The 19,577-nt window shown below is 55.0% G+C and overlaps 1 protein-coding gene across 2 annotated transcripts in view; it reads right to left on the reverse strand.

Moving 5' to 3' along the window:
- The window catches only part of LINGO1 (leucine rich repeat and Ig domain containing 1), a 150,332-nt gene that overhangs the window by 112,573 nt on the left and 18,182 nt on the right, over window positions 1–19,577 (reverse strand). For both annotated transcript variants that reach the window (XM_074155932.1, XM_074155929.1), the window contains exon 2: window positions 879–921. Coding sequence is in view for 1 of the 2 variants with exons in the window: in XM_074155929.1 (XP_074012030.1) it covers window positions 879–921 (43 nt within the window). In the remaining variant the exon portion in view is untranslated. The remainder of the gene's footprint in view (window positions 1–878; window positions 922–19,577) is intronic.

A 19,577-nucleotide genomic window follows, 5' to 3' on the forward strand; every position in this document is an offset into this window, starting at 1 on the left:
TAAAGAAAACACGTCAAGGGGCTGAAGGCGAAGACGACGTAACATGCGGCAGCCCCGCTGCTTGCAAGACAGCCCTGCTAATTTATCCCAGCACAGAAGCAGGTCCCTTTCTGCTGGGATAAATGTATGGTTAGGAAACCAGTGGGGACTTCGGAAGTGTGAAAACGTCAAACACAGAGCGGCACAGGGACCTGAGCCTGAGAAAGAGGAAATTTTACGCTTCTCCCTGATGGGTCCTGGAGAGGATGTCTCCCCAGGAGAAAGCAAGCAGGGCGGCTGGTGGTGGAATGAGTGGCCTGAGAGGAGCCCATCGCTGGAAAGGCTACAGGTGACAATGCTAGCTTGCAGCCAGAACTGCAACCTCTGACTTTCACCTTTCTTCCAGGTCCTAAATGCTCCTCTAAGCCTGGCTCCTCTGCAGGGTCCCCAGGGATGTTTTGCTCCTCTCCCATCCATTGCTTTACCATCTCATCTTTCCAAAGGTCCCCCAAGTCCCACCCCAGAGCCCCGCAGTGTGGCGGTGATAGCCGCAAAGCTGTCCCAGCTTTTATTGCAATCATCACCCCAGTTACTCAATTAAAGTTTTCAGTTCCCATCCATCCAAGTTTACCCAGGAAGGATCAAAGGCACCCACACAGTTTGCCTTCACAGGTTACGGAGAGGCAGCGATAAATGTATCTCGGCCGATTTTCACACAGCGAGGAAAGAATTGGGCTGGCATGTGGGCCACCAGCTGGGCCACTGGCTCCTGGGCACGCTTGGGCTCTTAGAGCCACCTGAGGAGCAGCACTGGTGCCCGGCCCCGCTGCTCACCCAGCACCACGTGATGCTTTAGCACCGGCACGCTCTTGGACAGGAGAAAACGCTCTTGAACTTACCAGAGCTGAAATCTTGCAAGGAGCTGCTGGTGAGGCAAGGAACCTGGAAAGGAGGAGAGAGAGACACGGATCAGTGGGTTGGCTCTTGACAGCAGTGGGCATTTTAAGAGGGTGACAGGGCAGTATTGGGGTCCCACCAGCCCCATGTGGGTGGGATGGGGCATGTTCCCCATGGCAGCACTGAGCCCAGCCCTGCAGAGCACAAAACTGCTCCACAAACCCAGTTGCCCCCTCCAGCCACCCCAAGCCACAGCCTTGCCATGCAATAGAGCCTGACAGACGAGACCCTTACTTAATTAGCACCAGTTAAGATCCTGGACATCACCAGAGTTGCTTCGATATGGACCCTGCCCCATCAGGGCTACCTAAATTTGTCAGGGCCACCTAAATTTGTGCTACAAGCCACAGCACGTGGTGGGAATTCACCAAAGGATTAAGAAGTGATTTGCTCCATCCCAGTATGAACACAGGGCTGCCCCATCACCGCTCCCTTTTCCCAGCGCCTCATCAGCTCCTGGAGCATGCCATGCAAATCTATGCTAAGGAGTCACAACAATGCGCCTGGGAAACCATAAATATCTGTGAGAAATCTCCCCATAAATCCAAGGGAAGGGGAATTTACAGCGCTTGCTTTTGAGATTTCTCCAGGTGTTCCCTATTAAGCCATTGTGCTCGTTTGCATAAGTATTCCTCAGACAATAAAGTCTTCTCCGCCATCAGTTATCGTCTCTGCAAACAGGAGCAGTGCTGGGCATAGGGCTGTAAAGATGAGGAACTGGTTCCTTGCATCACTAGCTCCTGGGGGGGATGCTTTAAATCAGCCACAACCAGAAATGGGGGACCCTGGTAAGTGCCAACATCCATGTCCCCTTCTGCATGCAGGGGACCACAGTGGCTTCTTGGGGAGGGGAGGGACAGGCTAGACCCAGAGGTCCATGTCGCCAAGGGGCATCCTGCAGCTCGGGAATAGGTGTCCAGCATTGCCGTGCTTCTTCAGAAAAAATACATGAATGAAAACTGAAAACCTGCCTTGCTCCTAGACCCCACATTCAACAGGTTTCACCCTGAGTGGCTCCTGCAGGAGTGGTGAAGGCCCAGGTTAACTGCCAGGAGAGCAGGTTGTATTTCAGCTATGACATTTCTTTGTGTGTTTAACGTATCCTTATCATGACTTCTGTTGTAGATGGGTGGGAGACAGGAGAAAATGAATAATACGCTTCCTTCCAGCATGAAATTCTGAGCGTGTCCTCCGCCGAGTGCAATTACTGTGTATATGACTCCTGTAATCTGGCTAATACTGCTAAGTATACTGGAGATTAAGGGATTTGGGGCTGCAAAGTCCGTTTCATCCATCCAGGCCCGTGTAAGGGAATATGAGCAGGGAAAAGGTCTTGTGGAAGCCCCCAGACCGAGTTGACTCTGGCCTGCAAGTGACCGTCCCACCATGTCCCCTTGCTGCTGTGGTCCTCTCCCAGGCAGCTCTCAGCTCTGCGCGGCGGGGGGGACATGGGGGAGGGTGACCGGAGCTGCTGGGGAGCAAAGCACCTTGTCAGTGGCTCCCAAACCAGCGTGCCACTGTTTGGGATGCTCCCGACCCTATGCCAAGCACTGCTGTCACGTTCCTGGAGCTCTGAGCTCTCCCCAGTGCGGTGTGGAGGGGACACAATGGCCACAGCGAAGGACTTAAGTGGTCACGGTGCTGCTGCCAAGAGTGCGCTCCAGGCACCAGAAGAGCTGTTATCTCCAAGTTGGAGAGTTAATAACAGCGCCGGAAAATTTCTGCTCTGGCCGAGGCGATGGCTCCTATCTGCCCCGCGGGAAGGAGAGCTGCAATGCCAGCATGCCCGTGGGGCTGGACCACGCTGCCAGCCCCCATCCTTGCCATACCCCGGCTCAAACTTGCCCTGGGGCTCTTGCCTGAGCTGGTGGGGGGGGGGACGGACACCCTGCCCCGGTGCCTAGAAGCAGGGTAGCAAAACAGCGCTTTGCAGCCCTCATACCCAAGGAAGCTTTAAAAATAACCCTTCTATGGAGGTTCCTTCCCTGGTTCACAACGGGCAGAGCCCAGCCCTGGACATCACTCCTGCCCAGAGGGGAAGCCATTGTGGGCTCCCTCCAGCTCCTCCGAGCTGATGTAAAATGAAGCAGAGGGTTGTTCTGAATGAACAGGGTAGTTCTGCGAGCACAGATGAATGAAGCAGAGCAAGGAGATGGCTTTAAGTAGTAAAAGCTGCCCTTATGTTATGAGCTCAGACACAGCCTTATATATCCCCAAGCAGCAGAGGAACCATCTCCGCTTTGATCTGGGTTTGATTTAAAATGGAGCATCTCCCTCAGCATCACCAGGGGGACAGCAGCGAAGTAACCTCGTTTTCTTCTGCTTTGTCCCTTTTGCCACCCGTCATGTACCAGAGGTCCCCGGGCCATGCGCCAGAGCTGCAAACCCCGGCTCCCTGCGCTCCGGGGGCTCCTGGCCATGATGTGCAGCCCCCAGCTCTGGCTGTGTCCCCCTCATTCCCCCCTGACGCCATGTGGTCCAGCCCTGGCAGGTGGGGATGCTCAGGGAGATGCTTCCTCTCCGCGCTGGGATGCAGAGGAGCCAGCACAGAGCTGGGGAAATGAGAACCTGCCGGGGCGTAATGCCAATTCACCGCCCATTAACTCCCCACAAATCCTCCGCTCCCCGGCCTTATCTTCCTCTGCCATGTCCCCTCACTCCCCCTCCTCCTCCTCCCAGGCTAATGGGCTTTTTGGACGTGGAGACAGCTGTGTAGGTACCTTTGGCTGTGCTTGGGAGCCCTTAAACGGCGGTGTCTGTGTGGAGCTCTGATGGGAGACATCCCCGGCACCCCTCGGACACCCTCCCGGCAGCCAGGGGCGATGGGGCTGCCCCACGCAGCGGGGCTCATTGCCAAACACCCACTTGCTCTTGCGGACCAAACGTCAGACCCCGAACGTTAAATTTTACGGCGTAATATATCCAGCACCAGCCCCCGTTGTCAGGAGATACCCCAAAGCTATCCACCCATCTGGCAGCGGATGACTGTCTAAACACCCCGCACAGTCCTGTGCATCCGGGATAGATTTACTGTCACTTCTTGTAAAATTAGGAGGGATAAAATCAAACAGCTGAGCAGCAATATCTGCTGGGTGGCGGGGGGAGCGACCACCAGCACGGCTCAAGGGCTTTGCCTAGAAAGGGAGCTCCAGAATAAACACCAGCAAAGCTCACCATGAGGAATCTTTGCTTACGGCCCCTGCCGGAATAGCAGATTTGACCTGCGAGCCCTCCCGACCCGCAGCCGAGCGTCAGCTGGGTTTTGAATCAGCACTTTCTGAAACCAGCCAGATTTCAGTAGTCCCTCGCTGCGGTGCAGGCAGGGCAGGAGGGGCAGGCAGCTCCTATGCCCAGGGGTGCTGCCTCGGGAGGTTCACTAAAATTCCTCAGATCAACAGCTGATGAAAAACACTGGCTTTTCAGAGGAGAAAGTTCACCCCTTCAGCAGAGAGCACATATTTTACGCAACAAATTGAGCTCAGCCCAAAAACTCCGTTTTCCATCAGAAACTGTTTGCCCAGGAAATTTGCACCTGGCCCTTTCCATCAAGCGGCGCAGCTCCCTAAATGAAGAAGGGTTTTGGAATAGCGGAGCATCCCTCAAGGCAGCAGATAAATGTCGGACCAGAGTTAGTGGCTGGAGGCTGAATCTAGACAAGCTCAAGATTAAAAATAAGGCGCAATTGTTGGACAGTCACAAGCACTATCACAGCCGCTAAGCTAGGAGTAAGAGGAATGCTCTGTCTTCAGCTGTCTCAAGGGGAAGAGAAGCTGGCCCTCCAAAAGAGGTGCTATAAGGTTGCTCACAAGCAATGTCCAAGAGTTACAAGTGTCCCCGTAGAAGCCTGAGGACACCAGGAGTGGAAGAGCTGGTTTCCCACCAGTGCTGCAGAGGGGGATGGCGGAGCTGGGACAGGGTCTCAGCTGTGGCACCAGCCTTCACCACCACCCTTTGCTCCAGCTCATCAGGTCACATCCATCTCCAGCTTGTGGGACGGGAGAGGAAAAGCATTCCCAAGCCCATCTAACCCACCTACGGGAGCGGTTAGTATGGTAGCATCCTCCCCAGCTCAGTAACCATAACCCCTGCAGCATCTCCCAGCCCTCCCCGTGCTCACCTTCAGTGCAGCTCCCACATTTTATCTTTAAAAACCACAACAGGCAGGGTTAAAAAAAAACAAAACAACCAAACATGACAAACAATCCAAGGGAAAGAATACAACAGCCCTTGAAACTCCAGCCTACATTTGAAAGGGAGGGATGGAGGCAAGGCAAGAAAGCCTCATTACCATCAGAAATCCTCTCTCCCTGCCCTCACCTCCCCGCTCATTTCCATATCACAGGGGACACAATACCTTTCTTCTCTTGAAAAACGTCCCATTTTTGCAGAGACCAGCCATCCCTACTCCCAGCACCGGCTTTTGGAGCTGGGGAACAAAAGCCGGGCTCACACCTGCCCTGGCAGGCGGTGCTGGGGTGTGAGTCTCCAGGCCCTTATCGGCCTCTCAGGAGCAGTTTTTATCGTTATTATTATTATGCTACTTTATCTTTTTTTTTTTTTTTCCTTGGCTTCAAGATCCTTTAGTCAGTCAAATTATATGCGGAGAAGCAGAAGCGGCAGAAAATAAAGCATTATAAGGGGTTCAGGAAGTTATTTTCATCTCAAGGAGCGTGTAAGAAAGGTTGACAAGTCTTTATTCCGCTCTTACGGGATAATCTGTAGGTTCCCAGCTGATATGGGGGAAAAAAATTAAAAGCATCAGAAGAAATTACAGGAAGAAGTAAAACCCAGGTCTCTGCATAAATTGAAGTAATGTGCACGGTGGCTGACAGCTGAAGGCACCAGAGGGTGAAATGTCGGCATGGGGAAGGAAAGGGGTGGCCGAGGGGTCCGGGAAGGGCTGGGTGCGGGGCAGGAGGGTCACTCAGCCCCCTTTAGCTGGTCTTCTCCCCTGCTAAGTGGGCCTGTCACATCTTTCCAGTCCAAAGCATCACTGGCACAGCAGGCAGAGGAGGGAGGGAAAGCAAAGCAGCTCCATCCTCGAGCAGCATCTCCCGTACTGCCCCGGGTCTCTGGATTCGTCCTGCTCCCTGTCTGGCTGCTCCGATAAAAGCTACAAGAATCAAGTCAGGCACGGCAGAATTTTTCTGCAAAGACTTGGGGCTCTCGCACCGACATGCGCAGGGCGGCAGCTCCCAGCAGCCGCCTGGCAAGCGGGGGCCGGAGCCGGGAGCGATGCCAGGGTGCTGGGGAGGGGGCCACGACCACAAGGAGGGAAGAGGAGGAACCATCGACTCCTCTCCACGCTGCCAGCCCGCGGGGGGGTGAGAGAGGGATGCACACAGCACTGGGACGGCGAAGGGATGAGGAGCCTGGCTGGATGGCGCAGAAAAGCTCCCGAAGACACTCTTCCTCCTGGTGGCATCGCCGAGGGCAGGGGAACGGGAGTCCCCACCTTCCCGGGCAGGGCACAGGGGGGACTGAGGTGGCCCCCGCGTGTCTGTGGCTGTGCCGCGCGGTGCCGAGGTGGTGCTGTCATCCGTGATTGATGGCATGGTTCGGGAGGAAATAAATTCCCAGGCTTTTGCAGGAGGTGAACTGGGGGGGTGTATCCATCTTAAAGATACTTAATGAATGTGCCACAGCCCGCGGAGTGGCAGCAGATACATCTCTGCAGCCAGCACTCCCTACGCTGTTCCTTGCAAGGCTCAGGCACAATTTAACAGCTTCTTATTGATTTTATTTATGTTCCCCAGGCCCTGGCAGTGTCTGTATTGCCCCAGCCCAACAAGAGCCCCATAGTCACAGCGGAGACCCTGCACTTGCTTTTCCCTTCCTGCTTCTCCTCCCTCACCCACCCTGGAAGGGGCAACGCAAAAACATCTGTCCCAGGGCCACTCTGGGGACAAAACCTGGTGTTTGGCCAGAAAAGATGTGGTTTTGGGTTCCTCGAAACATATTAAAGTTCATGTGGGCTTTAGCTCAGCTCTTCGGGCCAAGGGGGAGAATGAGACAGGATTACTAGAGCCATGGCGAGCACCAGCCCATCACCAGATGCTGGTGCCACCCACACCACCCCGGCACCAGGCTCTGGGTTGCATCTTTGGAACTCAAAGCAAAATAAAATAAGGACCTTGCAAAAGACACCCTTGCCAGAAAGTCTTTTGGAAAGTCTTAGCTTTTATGTAGCATCGCAGACCTTCATTTCCAAGGCAAGAAAAATGGCAATCAGCAGTTCTGGTGTGTGGCTTGGGGTTTTTTTTCCCTCTTTCCCTTAGGGGAAAAAAAAAAATAAATAAAGAAAAGCAGCAAAGAACAGCAGAGACCCAGCTGACCTTTCTGGCTAAGAGACCTTGTCTGAATCACTGGATGGTAACAATGAATGAAATGCCAGTGCCCTGCCTTATAAATACCAGCTTCCTCTTGGGGTGAAATGCCAGCTTTCGAACGTGGAAATGCCGTAAAGAAAATGTCACCCTCCCCAAGGTGTGAAATGCCAGCCTGCTGCAAGCGCCCGGGCTCACCCACGGGGAGACGGGCAGGCGAATGCGGGCTGCCGGGTCCCCAATCCCCTCCCCTCAGAGGGTCTCCTCCAGCACTTGCCAAAGGCAACGGCGTGAAGGGGACGGGACTTCAATCTGGGACAGCCGGAGCATCGGTCCTCCAGCCTATCTTTAGCATCACAGCAGCGGGTAGCTTAGAAAAGCTGCCTTGGGGATTTGGGGTTGGTTTTTTTTTTTCTTCCCTTTTCCAGTGGCTACGAGATTTGTCAGTGCGGCCAGCGAACCAAATGAATCACATTTAAAGACTGGTTCGGATCAAGCCGAAACAGTTATTTCCAGTTTTCCCAGCTAAATGGAAAAACAATTGAGTATAAGAAGATTTTGCCATCTAAAGAGTTTATCACAACCTGAACTCCCAGTTCTCCGTGAGCGCTGTTGTTGCTGGGTTTAATCCTATTTATTAAACACGGGAAATCATCCAACATACTGTCCTCCTATATGAAGAAATGCTTCCCGTGAAGCTGGCGATATTTGCAACATCTCCCCTACCCTTCCCAGGGCCAAGCTGGATAAAAGTTTGGCAGCAAAACAGGATTTGTCCCAATTCCCCACCTCGGGGACCCACGGCACCCCTTCACTGGGAGCTCTAGGGCTGCGTAAATGTAAATGAATCCTTCCTACCTGATAAAACTACGACAGGAAATGAATGAAATAGCTTTTTGTCATGTGGGAATTGGAACTGTTCTCTCCCCACTCCCACACCTTCCCCCCTTCCTCCCCCGTAATGTGTGAAATAATTTTACCACCCTTTTTTTTTTTTTTTCTTTCAGTTCCTCCTCCTCCCCTCGGATCTCACCCTTCCTGGCATTTGAAAATAGCTCTTGAAAAGGAGGAAGGGACGAGGAATAAAAGGAAATGTGTGGGGATACAACATGGAAGAGGAGAAACGGGAAAAAAATACAAGAAGAGTGAAATAAATACATCTTTTTAAAAGCGAATCAGGAACAGCTGATTGCCTCGACTCCAGCATCCATTCTGGGGAAAGGTCTACCGATTTGGCAAGTTTTGGAAGACTCTTCACGCCCTGTCGTTGGTTAGGCAATGCCTGGGAAGAAGGTAGCAGGGGAACACCTGCCTACTCCTGCCTGTCCCCTGAGACGCAGGCAGACACCTCCAGCCGGGCGCTGGGGCTGCGGCAAGGCAAGGCTACCCTCCAGGGGATCCAGATACTGTTTGTAATTAGAGCTGGTTGGGAACCCCCTGCCTAAACGAGTTTTCTCCCCATGCGATGCTTATTGCTAGAAAACCCTTGGAAAAGGACACGTCGGGTTTGATAACCTTCCAGCGGAGCAAAGGCATGGCCGCATCCCTGGGTCAGCCACCAGGTCCCACGGGAGCCCACTGGCACGGCAAGGGGAAGGGTCTCAGCTGTCTCCAGCACTCAGCTCTGGCTCGGAGGGGCTGGTGTTGGAAGGGCTTCTTTCCCCAGCTGGTGCCAGGCTGCTCCTGGCTGGCTGGCAAACTCAAGCCATTAGTGCTGGAGGCAGCTCTGGGTGGTGGTTTCATGCCCAACCCCTCTCCCTGTCTGGCAAGCGGGAGGAGATCCCCACAGGAAGCGGGTTTAATGCAGCAGGCTCTCTGTGCAACGTGTCCAGGGCTCTCCCCAAAAGGCTTCTCTGTCATGGATTTAATCCTTGACCTGGAGCGATGCTGCCCTCCCGGAGGTCTCCAGGGAGTCAGACTCCCGGTTCCTCTCTGCCTTCCCTGCCAGGGAAACGTGGCTTGGGGTGGGGGAGAGGGGGGCTGGTGACCCCCTGGCAGCGTCACACCCCTAATGCCCTGCATGCAGCACAGCTCATCCGCAAACTCCCTCTCGGCCTCGTGTCGGGGCTGACAGTGTGGGAGGAGGGATGCTGACTGCCCGGGGTGGGGGGGCAGCTGGGGCAATCTTCCCCTTCTGCATCCTGGGAATCTGCTCTGGCACTCACCAGCCAGATTTGGCTGTGTGCCTTCACCCCAGCTCTTTGCTCTTCCCTGAGGTCTCTCCCATCATTCCTGCTTGCGTTGGCAATCACCTGGGCAGCCCTCCTCTCCTTGTGATATCTCCCTGCCCAGCACCTCCTTCCCACCTCCTGTCCTTCAGGCAGCAGTTCTGGGGCTGAAGGGATGCTTTCCAGCTCTTCTCTTTAAAAATGCCCCGCAACCTAACTCATTGCGCAGCAACCGCTTGGTGTCTGACATGGAAGGGAGTTGGGGATTTCTCCTCGTGGCAGCACGGAGGGGAATCCGCGGCTGGAGCGGCGGCAGGAGGGAGCCCTGGGGAGCCATCCCCCTGAGGAGTGCATCTCCATGGGGATGCACGGAGCCGGCGCCAAGTCCAAAGGATGCTTCCCACCCCAGTGAGGAGCACAGCAAGCTCTCTCCTCGCCTCAAAAGCAGCGGGTGGAGAGAGGGAAACTGCTCTCATCCTGCGCCACACCAAGCACCTGAGAGCACCCGACTCCGGGCTGGGCTGAGCCTCGCCGCAGTGGCGGTGCCAGGAGACTCCGGCTGCTCTGGGAGGGGTCCAGGCCAATTTCCACACCCCCAAAAGCGAAGGCAGGTGGCCTGCCACAGCATGCAGCTCCCTTGGGAGCCTGGGGGGATGAGTTGTGCTCCCCCCCATCCCCAACCTCACCTTTATCTCCCGTAACCCTTGAGATTCAGAGATTTCATGCCGCAACGGGTCCTCAGTAAGTGGTTTATAGCATGCTACACTTTGAAATCTTAGCTAAGTGATACAAAGGATTGTTTTTTGCATAAATAATCCTTTAGACATAAACCGTTGGCCAAGTCCGGGGCTAAGACTGGGACCTGCCACACCCAGACTCCTCTGAGGAGGTTAGAAAGCAAGAGGGTCCTCTCTGAACCTCGACTCAACGGGAAGATGTCCCTGACAGCTCTGTCTGAGCATCTCCTCCATGCAGTAAATAACCAAGAGCACCTTGCCATCGAATCTTGTTAAACCACTGTCGCATTTACAATCAATCTTCGTTAAATCCCCAATTTATATCAATAAACGTATCACTGCTTCTCCCTGCGAGTGAGAGTGCATCCCTCCAGCCACGTGAGTTGACCCCCATCCCAACACCCAGCAAAGGGCACCTGCAGGAGCCCAGCAGGCCTATCTCGAGGTCGCAGTGGGATACTGAACATTTTTCCGGCTGAATGCCCAAGCCCAGCAAGCCGCTTCTTTCCTTGGGAGATGCCACCCTACAACGCTCCCTCTTCCCACCCTCCCACAGGGACACTCATTTTTTCCAGCTGAGCTGAGGAACAAACAAGTCGTCACCCACTCCAAGTAGTGGGTTGGCAAGGGCCGAGGAAAAGAGGCTGGAAGTCTGGCGACAGTCCACGGAGCTAACTCAGCAAAGCCAGATGATAGGCAGCGAAGCCACCCTTTCCAATAATAGCACCGTGCGGCATGCAGATCACTCTTCCTCAAGAGATCTCCAAGGGCTTACTGCGAACTTCATAATACCCCTGTTTCCAGCACACAGGAACGCTGCTTGCAAAGCTAATCATTTTCTAGTGTGTCTTCATTAGCCTTTAAACACTCTGCTTCTGGCCTCCTGCGTCTCCGCAACCACTGGAGGCCCCGGGCCAGATCCTGCGCTCCTGCACAGCGGTGTAAACGTGTTTATCCACCGCTGAAATCAACGCTGCTGCGCCTCACATCCGCGTCCAAGCCTGCTCTGGGATGCTCATTGGGGCATCCCTCCCTTCGCCACCAACAAGCCAGCAAGACCCCCAGAGCCCACCCTGCCGGTGTCACCTGGGTCTGGCACAGTTCCTCCTCCAAGACCCTACTTTTTAGCTCCAGAGGTCTGCAAAAATCCCTCCTCTGCTGAGCTCTCACGAGAAGTCTCAACCGCCGAGCCTGGAAATAAGATGCAGCGCTTTTCCCCCGCACCTCCCTTCTTCCCACAGACCAAGAGGCAAACACTCTGAAATACACCTTAATCCTTGCTCGCAGCAGAGCCTCTTTCCAGAGTAGCAAAATTATTTTATTACAGGAAAAGTCCAACCAGGGACCGTGCCGAAAGCCCTTCCCAAGCCATGTGCAAATAACCACACGCTCACAGCCAGCAAACCCCTCTCGCTGTCAGCCAGCAGAGCAGGGCAGAGCAAGGTAGCCTTCAACTGGAAACATCAGCTCTGCCCAAGGCTTTCCAATGTGCCTAGAGCCCCCCAGCCTCCTCGCTGCTCCCCAGCATCTGCTACTGGGGTCCCTTCCCATTTTACCCTGCTCTGGGGCTTTTCACGGGGGGCAACTCTTCCCCAGCCGGGTTTGGGGAGCCCACGCTCCTCCGCGCCTGCATGGAAGCATCAGAACCCCCCCCAGGTTTCAATGGAGAGTCCCACAAGTGTTTTAGCTTGGCTGAACCGCCTTTTTTTCCCAGGAAAGCAAGTTTTGACGGGCATTTTCTGGCCAGCTGGACAGGAGCACGGCTCCCCGGGGGTCTGGACCAGACCTGGCACAAGCGTAAACCAACATCTACCCTGGCTGGGAGGCGACCGGCTACAAAGCTGGCAAAGCCGTGCGGAGGAAGACGTGGGGTTTCCATGCTCCGTGGCTCCCGGCAGAGGAACAGCCCTGCCGCGTCTCTCATGTGGGATGTAACGCGGCGGGGAGGCAGGAGGGCCCCGGGCGAGCCCAGCTCTCCCACCGCCACCGGGGTTGGATGTGGGGCTGATTAGAGGGATTAAAAACCAGCTCAGCAGCTGGTGGCAGGAGGGATGCGCTGGCAGGGGCCAGGCTCGCCAGCCTGCAGGATGCCACAGGGGGAATCTTGAAAGGAAAGGAAGATCTGAGCAGGCGCACGGCTGCCCGGCTCCCTCTCTAACGAGGGACAGGAGCAACCCGCGGTTAGCAAAGAGCTCCCAGATAAAAGTAGCTCCATCCCCGGGATCTTGTTATTATTTCACAGATGCTTCACGCATACCTTTTCTTTATCGTCATTTTTCTAAGGGCTCTCATTGCTCTGGGTAAACGGTGCCTCTGTGGCTGCAGGCAGCGGGCGGGCAGGGAAGGCAAGGCAGCTCCCGGGGGGCTGCAGCTCAGGTTCCCCCAACACATGTCCTCCAGCTCTGGGGATGCTCAAACCTACCAAGCAGCAGGGTCTGGCAGCAAATAACCCGCATGGGACCCCAGCCCACCTCCCCAGCCCCTTCTGCTCCTCGCCAGCAGGATGGGCTTCCCAATAACTGGCTTCCCTGGGAATTGCTAAGAAATCCCAGCATGAAAAGCACCAGCGGAGAGTGAACTGTCATGACCCAGCCTTTACCTCTGCCTCTGGGCACGACTGCCCTAAGACAATGTGAAATCCAGGCTGAGGAGATCCTGCCCAGCCTGCCCCAGATCTGGCAGGGAAAAAAAAAAAAAAAAAACCAAAAACCAAAACCTAAAAAAATCCTCCTTCCTTGAAAAGCTAAAGCTGCTAAATGGCAGCCAGCCACGGCTCGCTCTTTCTTTGCAAAGCAGCCCTGACTGGGTTGGCTTTGGCCAAGGTCGCAGGGCAAAGGGACCGTACCGGGATGGGTTGCGGTCCTGCTGTGAGCCGGGGCACCCAGCTCAGCCCTTGGCCTCTCCTAGACCCTGTCTGAGCTTTTGCGGGGTCAGCACAACAGCGGGGCGACAAGGGGAGGCAGCGAGGGGCAAAGGCACAGGATTAAAAATATATTCCAGTTTTGTTTCAACTACTGTAAAATAAAAGGTCCTGCAGCAGCCATCACTGAAGCAAAAAGCACGCCTGCCTCTCGGGCCACAAGGCAGCCCAACAGCAGATGTATTTTTCATTAAAAGAGTTGTTAATATTGCAGGTTCCTGTTGCGGACCTGCTTTCCTGGCTCTGGCTGGGAGCCGCTTCTTCCTCCTCCCTCACCTGGCCTTAAGCATCCCCTTCTCATCACTCTGTCCCTGCTTTGCTGTCCCCAGGAGCATCTAGTGGGAGGTGTCCTTGCCCATGGCAGGGGGGGTTGGAACTTGAGGATCTTTAAGGTCCGTTCTGACCTGAACCATTCCGCGATTCCATGACTCCACCTCTGGCCCCCATCAGCATCCCTCCTGCATGCCCTCGGCGAGTAGCGAGAGAGCCCCAAGCCCAGCACAGACGCTCCAGGCAGGGATAGTGATCCTGTACCCATCAGCCTGGTGAGTGAAGGTAAATAAGAAACAAATCATCTGGCATTTAAAAAAAAAAAAAAAAAAAAAAAAGGCAGGCGAGAGCGCTCCCAACTTCACAAGCCCAACGGCTGGTGGTGGTAAAGGGAACTCATTTCCCCGTAATGAGAGACGACTACACTTCGTTAACTCAAACTTTCTCATTAATCACCTTTGCATCACCTCTGTCTGCCTCATCGCTGTCAGGCCCTGATAATATATGAAGAACATTCATTTCTCCCCCAACTTCCCACTCAGTAAAGATATATGGTGCTGTGGAAATGGATTTACCCTGACACAAGGCTCCCAGCACAATAAGGCTAATTTAGAGATGCCGCTGAGCCAAACCCTCCTTTCTTTCCCTCTGCTCCTTTTATTTTAAATAAATAAAACTGGTGCTGGGCTCGGCAATTAGAAGCGACCAGCAGCTGCAGGTGGAACATCTTGGGTTGGGGTGAAGGCTTCTCCTCTGCCCATGATGTCCAGCTGAAGCCTTGGCTACCTACCAGCACCCGGGGAGGGGGCTGCACCGGAGCACCCACCCCTGCCGGCACCTCCTCGGGGCATTTTGAGGCTCCAAAAAGCACCAGAGGAGCCACCCACATTGGGGGTTTCTCAACGGCGGAGCCCCAATGCAAGCGATAGCCTCTCTCGGTCCTGTGCCTGTGCCACTCCCCCCCCCCGCCCCGCCCCCCCCACTGTGTTGGCTTTGCCGTCCCTCATGTTTCCCAAACACGCTGTATTTTATTGAAATCCTATGCAAAATGCTGCCTCTGCCTCCCACGCCGCTGTTGGTTTTGCAGCGGGGGCTCTGTGCGTTTGAGCTTTGCTCTTGCGAGGAGGGGAGGCGGGAGTGGTGGGTGGCTCTGCCAGGGGGTATGTGGCTGGATCCTGCCAGTTTTCAAAAATTAAAGGAATTGGACTTAGTTCATTCTTAATTAATTAACAGGGGCTTCAATGTTGAGAGACACAGAACGCAGAGGAGAAGAAAAAAAAAAAAAAAAAATCAAAAATCCCTGGTTGCTGGATGCAGTTCTTCCGGTAGAAAAGCTTTTTAGGAGATTAAAAAAAGTCACGTTCAGATGATTTGGGAAGGCAGTGAGGGCTGGCTGGAGCCCGGTGGGTGCAGCCTCCAAGCCCCACGTGTCCCTCACCGGAGGGACATCGCCTGCCATCAAAGGAGCGGCACTGGAGCGAGCCGCCCGCAGAAGTCCCCAGGGCTTGCCGGCTTAGGGCGAGGGGGGAGGAAATATCAAACCTGTCTGGAAATCCAACAGCAGCTTCGCAAGGGAGGGAGGAACAGAAAGAAACGTCGGGGAAAATGAAACCGAAGCTGACACCCTTTGTAATTGAAACATCCAATACAGAGAATCGTCACCCCTGCCGCGGGTGGCTTGGGGGACGACACCACACACTTTCTTCTCACCCCTCCAGGCTGCATCGGCGGGTGATGGAAACCATCCGTCCAAATCATCCAAGGCGACTCCGACCCCAGAGCGGCTTCCCCGAGCCACTTGCTGGCCGTCGGAGAGGGCCCAAGGTGACGACGGCCACCGCACCGTGGCTGCAGGTTCCTGGCAGCAAGCTCCCAGGCGTGCAGACGCGGCGCGCGTAATTAAAAAGCTCGTTTGCCAAGGATGTGAAGGACACGGAGCTCCCGCCGGGGTGGGCAGCCCCTGGGCTCTCCCACCGGCAGCAGCAGCAAGATGAACATCTCCCTGCGTAAAAATAGCCCCACTGCTGGAAGAAATCCTCCCCACCGGTACTGAAAAAACCCCGATGGAGCCCAAACCTCGTGCTTCAGCCTGGTGACGCCGTCCCCTCCAGTCCCCCCCGAGCCCCAGTGTGATCACAGCGATGAGCACAGACCCAAAAAAAACTCAGAGTCAGCCCAGTGCAGCCACCAACTACACAGGGATTAAAACCAGACACACACAGAAAAAAAACCACCAAAAAACCCCCGAGGATGGAGATTTCATGGTACGCTAATACTTCATTTGAAAGTATTACATTACCCTGAACATTAATGGAAACCACGTTAAAAAAAAAAAAGGTGTTAAAATTGGAAATGGGATGCTCATCTCTGCTCGTCATCGCAGTGATCTCTTGCTGATCTCGAAGTCGAAGCCATACTTTAAAAATATTCACATGCACACGTCGGGGGGCACTGTGGAAGCAGGACCTCCAGCAATTTGCACTTCCATCAATTAAAAATCCATGCAGGAGTGGGAAATGGCAGGCGGCAGAAAGCATTTGCAGTCCAGCTGGAAAGGCCAAGGCAGGTAGAAACGGAAAGGGAGGAAGGAGGGAACCGGGCACAGGATGGATGCTCGTGTCCCCGGAAGCTCCCCATCCCAGTCTGACCAGTTTGGGGCAGGCACCTCCAACGTGGCATCCCTGGAGCACACTGGGCATGAAAAGGGACCTCCCAAAGGCTTCCCAAGCCCAGGAAGGAAAAGGATGGGAGCTTTTACGTGTGACGTGGGATTTTCCACCCTGACCCATCAGCGACACGTACCCGGAGGGTTCACTGCTGGGCTGGACCCCAGCGCTAGGAGCTGGCTGCAAGGGAGGGGTTCACAGCCATTGTCCTCAAGCCACTGTCACCACGGCTCCGTCCCTACGTGCCCACAGCCACCGCTACAGCGTGGGCGAGGAGGGAGGACGTGCTGCGGGCACCCACAGGAGCTGGCGCCTCGTCCTCCCTCCCCAGCCCCGTCCCAGGCAAGACAGTGGAATTAAGTGCAAGTTATAATTAAGACTGGATGTTTGAAGAGAAACATAATCTCCGTTCCGTGGGATTCGCCGGCACAACAGTAATTAACGTCTCATTAACATTCGCCTAATTAAGCAGTTTATGAAAGTGGCTAGATTTGCATACTGCTCCACTTCAGCTTCAGTGCATCCAGCTACAGCCAGGCACCAGAATTAACCCTTCCAGGACATTCCCAGCCCCCTGCAAGACTTCCCAGCCCTGCAAGGCCATGAGCTGCCGTGACTGCACATCTCACCGCGTGGTGGTACCCAAAACCGGGTAAAAACATCTCTTTCTCCATCGCCTCTTTTCCAGACAAACCCATCCAAAGCCCTTCAAACATTGGTCATCTATTTTTAAAGCCCTCAGCTGGCTGCGATGCTTTGCCCCGGATTCTCAACGTGTTCATCAGAGAAGCAAAAAAGCCTTGTCAGAGTTTCTGAAAACGGGGAGAAACATCTCCTAAAACATTTCACGCTTCTATGCATTTCTAAATATTCTTTAATGTTTAAAAACAATGACTTAAGAGATTAAAGAGACGCTCCAAATTCCAAACACCATCTTAAATGAGGGATGCAACAAGATCGCTCCACAGCTTCCAAAAAGGTTGTGACATGGAGACCACGTTCCCTCTCTTCTAGGGTGTTCCCCTTGTCGGGAGGAAAGGAAAACCAGCAAGAGCAGTGACACCCCCAAGGCCCCCAGCTGAAGTCCTGTCCCTCTTGGGCACAGCAGGGACCAGGACCACCATTCCCAGGCGGATCCTGGAGCGGCGAGGGATGCATAATGCATCCATCAGATAAGCCCATCAAATAAGATGCATCCCACAAGCAGCCCCTTGGTGATAAGTCACTTGGGAGTGCTGGACATAACATTTTCCGCTGTTAATACCGGCTTTCTCTTCTGGTGTTGGATTATTAAAGCCACTGCATCCATCATGCGCTTAAAAAGACCATGTGCAAACTTGCCTCCCCCCTGTCCCGTCCCCCCCCCAGCATCTCCTGGGGGGTTGTGTGTGTGGAAATGAGCTCTCTAGTTAGTGGCTGGAGTCAAGATGCAACTTTGCAGCAAATACAGTGGGAGAGAAAAATTCATGACACAGCCTTTCATTGAAAATCAATAAAGCCCAGACTTGCCTGTGATCTACACGCTCAATTTATTCCCCACCTGGCTTGCTGCATCTTCACCACTGGCCCGCTCGGGTTGGTCCAGGTCCTCGCTGGAGGATGCAGTGCCCCTGCCCACCTCCCCGCTCTGGGTCAGGGCAGCGATGCCACCAGAGCCATGTTAGCATGGGATTGTCACCTCCCTGAGCCTGGCAGTCCCGGACTGGTGGCCCCGTGCCCCTGGCTGCAGCAAGCCGTGATTCCCAGGGATGCGACCCAGCACCCAGGACGCAGCCGGGAGCGGGAGCCCAGCCCTGCCCTCGCATGGCAAAGGCAATTTCAAAGTTTTCTTCCACCTCACACCAGGTGCCTACAGCTGCAGCAAAATGCCACGCTGGGCTCTGCTGGGGAAACGCTCCCGATTTGCACTTGAAACACCTCCGTCTTGAAAGTACATCTTAATTTTCTCCTCGCCCCAGCAACCACCAAACCTCCCTGGAAGCGGTGATGGACCCAGCCATCCTCCTGAGCCAAGCCAGGGCATCCTCCAGCCCCGCTTGAGCCCCTCCCACGGGACGCCCTTTACTCATCCTGTCCTGCCCCCCCTTCCCCTCCGAGGGTGGCTTTGAGGGCCCCACAAAGCACCCAAAATTGCTGTAGATTTAGCTGTTAAACTGCCTTTAACCTTTTTTTTTTTTTCTCCTCCTCCCACATCTCCCTGCCGATGCAGAAAACGCTCCCAGAAGGAGGGAGGGGGCTGGCCCTGCGCTTTCCCACCCCTAGCTAAGGGGGGGGGGGGACCCTCGAAACGCTGGGGAGCCGGAGGAGCGTCTGCTCCCTCCTGATGCTGGAGTTGCATCCCTAGGGCATCCCTCCTGCAGCCAAACGTACCCCGATGCCAGGGTGAGGGGCTGACGCCAACCCAGCGGCTGCCCATGGCTGTCAGTGGAGCAGCCGGCGGGGGCAGGATTTGGGGAGAGGTGGGTGCCCGGTCTCTGTTGGGGGCTCTGCCTTGGCGCGGGGCTCTGCAGCACAGAGCCTGACCTACTTTCTCCGGCGGCACAGCCATGCCAGCCGCAGCGGCGGCGCGGCGTTTCTCGTCCCCTCCAACACGTACAGATGTCTTCTCATAAACCGGCAGCGCGGTCTGGAGCCAGGGTTCCCCGCCCCCCCCCGCCCCAACTCCCTGCCACCTCACAGCATGGGCTGTCCCCTCCCTTGCCTCCGGCTCTTGCCGCCTTTGAAGGGGCACCCTATCCTTTCCCTACCCTTCCCCGAAAAATTCACAGCACATCTCAGGCAAGAGGAGGATTTATTGATCGTCTTATCTGTGTCTAATCCCAGCCAGAGCGCCGCGATAAACGAAGGCGGCTAAATAAAATGCCTTCCTGCAAGGTCTCTGTGCGGAGAGCAGCTGGCTGCTAGTGGGGTGCCAAGCAGTCCCCCAGGGACACCAGACCCACCTCTGCAGCCCATGATGGTAAAGGCATAGGGGCGAGGATTAATGGGCCATGCTGCGAACACACGTCCTGAAACTGAGGGCAGGGGTGGGGAACAAACCAGACCCAAACCACTCCATCGAATCAATGGTAAGCAGTTTAAACACTGTTTCTCTGCAGTTCAGGGAGCCCTAATTCCAGGCATGACCTGAATCTCTTTAAAGAGAGATGGGAAGGGGGTGGGGGGCAGGCAGGCAAGGAGAGGGGAGAGCCAGAAATGCCGGGGATGCTAATTTGTCCCCATTCCCTCTTGTGCAGAACAGCATCTGGGAGAAAAAGCACCTGCTCCAGAGAAGGGACCCCCTTGGAGCAGAGATCCGACGGTGCGTGCTTGCAGAAATCCCAATTAACCCAGCCTGGACTGAAAACGCTCGACGCAAGAGCCGGCAGGACGACAGATGCTGCCAAATTTGCGAGCAGAGCCTGGGGTGCGCAGCCCCCGGCCACCTCCTCGGCACCGACAAGCCCCCTGGGACACGAGGAGGGAGCATGGGGGGAACACAAGCCGAACGCAGCCCTAACGCAGCACGGCCGTATCCAGGTCAGCCAGCGAGCCTGCCGGGAAGCACGAGCTCA

This window comes from Numenius arquata, chromosome 11 (genome assembly GCF_964106895.1).
Source record: "Numenius arquata chromosome 11, bNumArq3.hap1.1, whole genome shotgun sequence".
Lineage (NCBI taxonomy): Eukaryota > Metazoa > Chordata > Aves > Charadriiformes > Scolopacidae > Numenius > Numenius arquata.